The sequence below is a fragment of the Salvia splendens genome, chromosome 10 (assembly GCF_004379255.2).
Source record: "Salvia splendens isolate huo1 chromosome 10, SspV2, whole genome shotgun sequence".
NCBI lineage: Eukaryota > Viridiplantae > Streptophyta > Magnoliopsida > Lamiales > Lamiaceae > Salvia > Salvia splendens.
In genome coordinates, this window is record NC_056041.1 from 4,551,162 (window position 1) to 4,559,574 (window position 8,413).

Below are 8,413 nucleotides of genomic sequence, written 5' to 3' on the forward strand. Positions count from 1 at the left end.
CGTTACAGTTGTGAATGAATTTCCTCACGATCCGAATAATGTCTTCACTCAGGTTTGCTCAGTTTAATCTAGGTTTTTTTATTATGAATTTCCACGATTGGTTTTGTTTGTGATTCAACCGTTGACAAGGATCCATGTCGCATTGGGGTATAAACTGTATTTCATTGATATATTAAACTTTGTACATCAAGCTCTATTATATAGAGACTACCGTGTGATTATACAAGGTAAACCTAGCAATTACATTTATTATAATTGATCTCATATCTTCTATACTTGGCAAGAGACAATCACTCCAATCTTGTATGATATTACGTGATTTCCTTCTAACACTCCCCCTCAAGTTAAGTAACGGGATTGCCGATACTTAACTTGCGTAATACCTCTTGAAAGGATTTTGAGTTTACTGCCTTTGTCAAGATATCAGCCAGCTGGTCTTCGGACTTGACGTAAGGCATCTCCACAATCTTCGCTTCAATATTTTCCTTTATGAAGTGTCTGTCGACTTCTACATGCTTCGTCCGATCATGTTGCACTGGGTTCTCAGATATGCTAATTGCTGCTTTGTTATCACAGAACAACTTGCACGTCTTAAATGAATACAAGTCTAGCTCCTTCATAAGCTTCCTGAGCCAAAGTAGTTCAGTCACTCCACTTTTAATCCCTCGAAACTCTGCCTCTGCACTTGACAGTGCCACCACCTTTTGTTTCTTACTTCTCCACGTCACAAGATTCCCTCCCACAAAGGTAAAATATCCGGCAGTTGATTTTCTGTCATTTGGGTTGCCTGCTCAATCAGCATCAGTAAAACCATGAACTTCCATGTGTCCATGCTTCTCAAACATGAGTCCATGTCCGACTGTTCCCTTCAAGTATCGAACTATTCGCAGGACCGCCTCCCAATGCTCCTCTTGAGGTAAATGCATAAATTGGCTTACTACTCCCACTGCATAAGCTATGTCTGGCCTTGTGTGAGATAGGTATATTAGTTTTCCGACTAACCTCTGGTATCTCCCCCTGTCTGTCTGTCTTGCGCCTTCCTTCAATTGTAGTCCATGGTTTTGGATTATGGGAGTATCTGCTGGTTTGCAATCTATCATTCCCACTTCTGCCAATAGATCTAATATATACTTCCTCTGGTTGATGAAGATTCCTGTTTTTGACCGAAGCACCTCTATTCCCAGGAAGTACTTGAGCAATCCTAGATTCTTCATCTCAAATTCCCTGAACAAGTTCTTTCTCAACTCGCTGATTTCTCCTTCATCGTCTCCTGTAATGATCATATCATTTACATATATAATCAGACATGTGATCTTACCGTCTTTCTTTTTGAGGAACAGGGTGTGGTCTGAATTGCTCTGCTTATACCCATATTTCTTCATTACTTCAGTGAATCTTCCAAACCAGGCTCGTGGAGACTGCTTTAAGCCGTAGAGTGTCTTTTTCAATTGGCAGACTTCACCATTCTGGAATTCTTCGGTAAACCCCGGAGGTGGTTCCATGAATACAGGTTTCGGTAATTCTCCGTGGAGGAAAGCATTAGTCACATCGAACTGATGAAGTGGCCAATCCTTGTTAGCGGCGATGGAGAACAGTACTCTAACAGTGTTTATCTTGGCCACCGGAGAGAAGGTTTCAGCATAATCGACGCCATACATCTGAGTGTATCCCTTCGCCACTAGTCGAGCTTTATATCGTTCTATCGTCCCGTCTGGCCTTCTCTTGATTGTAAACACCCATCTGCATCCAACAGTTCTAGCACAGTCAGGCAGCTTGTTTTTCACCCATGTGTTATTCTTCATTAAGGCTTTCATTTCGGTGATCATTGCCTCTCTCCAGTGTTTATGCATCATTGCCTCTTCAGCCGTTCGCGGGATCTCTTCTTCTTCATATAACGCAGCCGCAAAAGCCCGTGCCATTTTAGATAGGTTCCCTTGTACGAAGTTTGCCACTCCATATCTGCTCTTTTTCCCTATCTTCTCGGGGGAATATCTCTTTGCCGGTATCCCCCTTGTACTTCGGTGTGGCAGTATATACTGTCCAGTGTCTCCATCAACGCCATTTTCCTCTTCTTGAGGTTCTGTTTCAATTGGGTCAGTCGAAATAGGTATGGAAGACTGTTCGGTGTCTGAATTTACCTCGGATATCGTCGGAGGAGAAGTTTGGGTTGGTGGTTGAGATGACTCTTGTGGCAAGACCTGCTCGGCAGTAGTGACAACTGGTTCTGTTAGATCCTCAATCGAAGAGCTTGGCAGTGGCACGACCCAACTTAGATAGTCACTCGTACTACCTGGATCACTCTCCCCCTGACTACTAAGGTGGGCTTGGTAAAAGAATTCGGTTTCCAGAAAATTACAGTTCATAGTGGTGATGACCTTTTTGGTTTGGGGATCAAAACATCGATAGCCTTTCTGGTGTAACCCATACCCCACGAAGACACATTTGGTTGCACACGGGGACAATTTGGTTCTTTCATGCTTTGGAATGTGAACGTAGACGGTACAGCCAAAGACCTTTGGTGACAAGTTTAGGTACTCGGGAATTTTGGCAATTTTGGATAAGGTATCAAGGGGTGTTTTCATCCGGAGTATTTTTGTGGGGAGCCGGTTCATGAGGTAGATGGAGGTGGCAACAGCTTCAGGCCAAAAAGATTTTGGAACTTTGGATTCAATCATCAAGGCTCGGGTCATTTCTAAGATGGTTCTATTTTTTCTTTCAGCAATCCCATTTTGTTCGGGCGTATAGGGACAAGAAGTTTGGTGGATGATACCTTTTTCGGTGCAGAATTGAGCCATGGCACTATTCACAAATTCTTTCCCATTATCAGATCGAAGGGTTTTAATAGTAGTGTGGAACTGTGTTTGGATAAGTTTAAAAAAGGATGTAAATCTGTCAAATACTTCGGACTTGTGTTTCAGAAAATAAACCCATGTCATCCTAGTGCAATCACCAACAAATATCACAAAATATTTAAAACCATTTCCACCCACAATCGGAGCAGGACCCCACACATCAGAATGTACTAAGGAAAACATGGAATTCATTCGAGTATTCGTAGGTTTAAACGACTGTCTGTGGCTCTTGGCCAAAACACAAGTTGCACAAGAAAAATCAACAGGAATAGAAAGTTTTGGAAAAAGAAGTTTAAAGTAACCCGAGGAAGGGTGTCCTAGTCGTCGGTGCCAAAGCCAAGTTTCTTGTTTCGTGGATCCGTGAGCCAGCATTGCACTACCATGTTGAGCTATCTCGTCCACGTAGTAGAGTCCTTGCTTCTCAGTGCCACGCCCAAGAATCCTCCTCGTCTGAATATCCTGCAAGATACAAAAATCAGGATGCATTAGGAGCGTGCAGTTCAATTCATTTGTGACATGGCTAATGGACATTAGCCGTTGAGACAGAGTAGGAACATATAGACAATTCTTGAGGCGAAGAGTGGGAGATATCTCAATCGTTCCAGACCCTACAACTGTAATTAGTTCCCCATTGGCAGTTCTAATGTATGATTTATCAACTTCACAACTTAGATCAACAAAATCACTTTTATCTGGAGTCATAGTGTCGGTTGCCCCACAGTCAAAAATCCATCCCCTCGTGTGTATATCGGTCATTTTCTCAACATGGAAAGCATCGGAAATTTCTTCTAGGGGTGCAAAAGGATTTTTAGACACATAATCAAATAAAGCCGGGGCTGATTTGCAATTTTTATGATAATAGGGCCTTCTATGAGATCTAAAATTGCAGCTGGGGTCAATTTCGAATTTATTCGGATCAGGGGGTTCTTTTGCAATTCTACGGGGTGTATTCTGTAATAAACGAGATTTATGTGGTACCAATTCTATTTTAGGTAAATAACTAGGGTTTGGCATTAAGCCAAACCCTTTACCTCCATTTGCGCCGCTACTCCTCGCGTCTGATCCCCCCATCGCCTCTGTTCGTCCGGCGAAATTACCCGCCCCCCGTATGTTGCCGCCGCCAGGTTGGACCTCCGAGCTCACCGTCGGCCCCTGTTCTCCATTTCCCCCATTGATTCCGGTACCGATTTGCCTCGGTACTCCATCTTCGTTCACTCCCACGGCTAACTTGGCCTGAGATTGAGGTGTTCTCGCCTTCTGCCTCTCTTCCCACCACTCCGGATATCCCAATCTCTTGAAACACGTCTCATACGTGTGTTTCTGCTTGCCGCAGTGTGAACACCAGAGTTTTGACGTGTCTTGGCGGTATCCTGGTCGGCCGGTAGCTGCGGGTCGCGGTGGTCCGTGTCGCTGAGATGAGCGTTGGTTCTGGGCCGAGAACCCGCTCCCGATTCCCCCAGATGATGCGTCTCCGGCGTAATTGCCGACGGTCTCGGTGGGGGAAGGCGATGCCGGTGGCATGATATTCCGTCGAGCCGCCTCCGTCTTCACCCACCCATAGGCCGCCTCGACTGATGGGTAGGGGTCTTCTTTGAGGATCTCTCGCTTGATGGAATCATACTCACGATTCAGTCAGGTCAGGAATTTGAACAGCCTCTTCTCGTTCGAATGTGTTCGGTATTGGCTGACGCCCTTATCGCAACAAGTGATGGGCTGTTTCTGGCACCGGTCGATGTTAATCCATAGGCCGTTGATTCTCCGGTAATACGTCTCTAAATCCAGGTCTCCTTGTCTGATAGTGATTGCTTTCTCTTCCAGGTCATATATGAGGTACTTGTCCGCCTTGTTCTCGAACGTTATGGCGAGGCTGTCCCACAGAGCTTTCGCCGTTAGGTGATGGGCAAAGTCGGCAATGATTTCGTTCTCGATATTATATACGATCCATGAAAAAACCACTAGATCGTCTTCTTCCCAGTCGTCGTAACCCTTACTCCCGGGTTCTGGGGGTTCGTTCTTGATGTGCGAATAGGCCCCTCGGCCTCCGATCTTGACTTTCATAAGTCTAGACCACAATGGGTAGTTCTTCCCATTGAGTTTGAATGCCACAACAACATTCTTGCTATTCTTCAGGTTCGTCAATTGTTCCGGATCGGGTTTGACATCTTCCTTGTCTGTCATGTTTTCGGTTTTGCAGGTTGGGATATTTTGGCTATTTGATTCAGGTCGAAAGGTCGGGATTGGTTTGGTCGAAAGGTCGGGATTGGTATATTAGGCTATGATGAAATAATTTCTGAGCCAATGAGCAACTCGAGCCTCCTGCTCTGATGCCATGTCGCATTGGGGTATAAACTGTATTTCATTGATATATTAAACTTTGTACATCAAGCTCTATTATATAGAGACTACCGTGTGATTATACAAGGTAAACCTAGCAATTACATTTATTATAATTGATCCCATATCTTCTATACTTGGCAAGAGACAATCACTCCAATCTTGTACTCCCTCCGTTCCATAGTAATAGAGTCATTTCATTTTCTGCACTCGTTTTGAAAAAATGATAATAAATAGTTAAAGTAGAGAGAGAGTAAAGTAAGAGAAAGAATAATGTAGAGAAGAGTCTTATCTACAATATTATGTCTCTTATTTTACTTTTTCTCCACTTTAACTATTTATAATTATTTTTTCAAAACGAGTGCGCAAAATGAAATGCCTCTATTACTATGGAACGGAGGTAGTATGATATTACGTGATTTCCTTCTAACAATCCATCAGTTATTCAATCGTTGGCAAGGTTAATTGTGAAAGGATGAGAAACTTGACGGTGATTGAATATATTTTCCCAGATCCAACTTGAGATCGTTCTGCCTTCACAATCTTATAGATATACTATATATATAAGATGCACCGCTCTGTGTTTGCCTGTTTTTGCTCTAGATTTATCTTGCTATCTTTCTGTCATAGTAGTACATATTTAGGTTAATGGTGTTTTCACTTTTTAGTAATATTCCTTCATCCACAGCAAATTACTCCCTACTTTCCATCACACAATTTCACCACGTTTATGACACAATTTTATAAGCGAGATACTTCCTCCACTCATATTTATTCCAAGATGATAAATATTTTTTGATGGCGAATTGAAACTTGTCCACAAATACTCTTTAATTTTTGAACGTTTTGACTTAGTACTGAATATTACTTTGAATTTTATGACAAGTCCTATCAAGACTGACACTAGAAAGGTACTCTCTTCCATGAATAAATGTACCCAGCTCTAGTTTTAAAAAAGTATTTAACTTTATGAGGAGATGTGGATAGAAAAAATTTATGGAATACTACTCTATTTTTATAGTACTTATAATTTTATAATAAAATGTGAACGAAATAGTTAATAGAATCAATAAATAGTAAAAATAAAATGATACATTTATTGGTTGGCGAAATAGTATATAGGACAAAGTGCATATCCATGTCACTGCTTGCGCTAGCATGGGTTTGGTTTGATCGTTTATCCAGACAAGCCAAAAAAACTGATTGGTTGATACTTGATATTATGGGAAAAGAAATGTGGAAATTGTGGTCATTATTGGTGTTCAAACTTCCACAATCATTTGTGTTGAGCAGTCCATATCCTTACTACTAATACCAAATTACAAAGGATATGTACTACTAATAATCTAATGTGATACCAAAACTTGACCAAATTACAACGATCATAAAGTATATCTCTTTTTAGTACTGTACTTAGTTAAATATGTTTTCTCTGTTTAACCCCTTTTCACTAACATTCAATATTCTCGCTTAGCATATTATGGTCAAATAACTTTTCTCTCCACCCCTGTGTCCTGCAATAGTACAATACGTGTCTCATTTTTCCTTTTTGGTATTTCTGCCATTATAATCCATTTAACACATTTCTCGGATTCGACTCTTGTTGATCGATGGCTATCCACATAAGGTTTTCTCCACCCGATTATGATAAATACTAGTAATATTTTTGTGTTTACGGGTTCGATACAATTTTTAACGAACCTTCTGATAAAGTCTTAGGTGATAATGACAAGGTATTTATGGGATACTATATTCATGTATCAATACAGGTTCGACAATAATTACATACTACTATTAATTATACTCCATCCGTCCCACGTTACTTGAGGCGTTTCTTTTCGGCAGGAAATTTAAGAAAGTTGTGTTTAGTGAGTTAAATAAAGTAGAAGAGAGAATAAAGTAAGAGATACGCGATAGAGTAAACTAAAAGAAAGAATAAAGTAAGTGTGATTAAATGTTTTGTTTTTACCCAAAAAGAGAAATAACACAAGTAACTTGGGACAACTCAAAATAGAATATGACTCAATTAACTTGGAATGGATGAGTATCAATTAGGAATGACTTTCTCCGTCAATTAGTGTACTTCCTATAGTTTGCCGGATCGAACTTTTTATTCGACACTTTCCTCTCTCCACTATGTCTATTACTCCCTCCGTCCCGGGCTACTCGCCCTTTTCCTTTTCGGCACGGAGATTAAGGAATGAGTGTATAGGAAAGTAAAAAATGACGGCTGTAGGTGAAAATTTTTACTAAAAATGGAAAGAGTGCAAGTAACTTGGGACGCCCAAAAAGGAAATAAGTGCGAGTAGCTTGGGACAGAGGGAGTATATAAAGACGAATGAAGTTAGATGAGAAGGAAACATCAAGAAATTAAGATGACAAGTCCAACGATAGTTATAGTCCTCTACCCGTCCCCAGGAATGGGCCACCTCGTAGCCATGGTGGAGCTCAATTTTGAAAAAAATCAAGAACTAGTAAATAATAGCTCAAGTGGGGAGTCTAAAAACCAGAAAGAATAAAAGGCTTCAAGACCAGAGCGAAATGACTTACTAATTTCAACATAATGTTTTATCAATTGAAACATAATTTTTGAACATAATGTTTCAATTGAAATTTTACTTTTATTTTATCAATTTTGAACTATGTATTTTTATGGAGTATCATCTAACATTATATATAAAATTTGAACAGGGTAACAAGAGAAATCAAAATAAATAGAAATGATCAAAATTGCCGTTGAGACTAGAGGAATAAAATAGAAAAAAAACACACAACAAAATATCTTGAATGAATTAAAATATTATTAGAGACCTCTACTTTAGGGGTAGAGTTATGTTTTGTTTTGGGGTTGCCTTTTGGGCCTCAATGTATCCATTGTTTTAATATAAAGAGAACTACGGATCATAAATGAATGTTGAAATTGTTCATGAAATAAGCTTAAATTACCTTAAAATTGATGAATCAACCAAATGGAATTTCTGGCTGTTTACCTTTCAAAAAGAGTATCTAATCCCAAAGGTAAACACCAATTAGCTCTCGAATATTTAACACTTCAAAAAAGTCAGGCCCTACCCTTTTAAACAGAATCATGATAATGTATTGGCTACGAGAATCAAGCCCATTTTAATCTAGTTAGCAAGTCGAAAAGTAATGCTACTCCCATGAAATAGAAAATCTCTTTTTTCACAATCGAATTGAAAAGGTAAAATGAGGCCAGTTCTGATTAT

At 40.1% G+C, this 8,413-nt stretch overlaps 1 protein-coding gene across 1 annotated transcript; it reads right to left on the bottom strand.

Moving 5' to 3' along the window:
* Positions 1–4,484: 4,484 nt before the first annotated feature.
* LOC121751820 lies at positions 4,485–5,030 on the bottom strand. Its single transcript, XM_042146613.1, has one exon. The coding sequence runs from the start codon at positions 5,028–5,030 to the stop codon at positions 4,485–4,487; it is 546 nt and encodes a 181-aa protein (XP_042002547.1).
* Positions 5,031–8,413: the final 3,383 nt, after the last annotated feature.

What these genes read in the sequence shown, in the direction of transcription:
- LOC121751820 (XM_042146613.1), bottom strand. Translation starts at nt 5,030, where the DNA reads ATGACAGACAAGGAAGATGTCAAACCCGATCCGGAACAATTGACGAAC.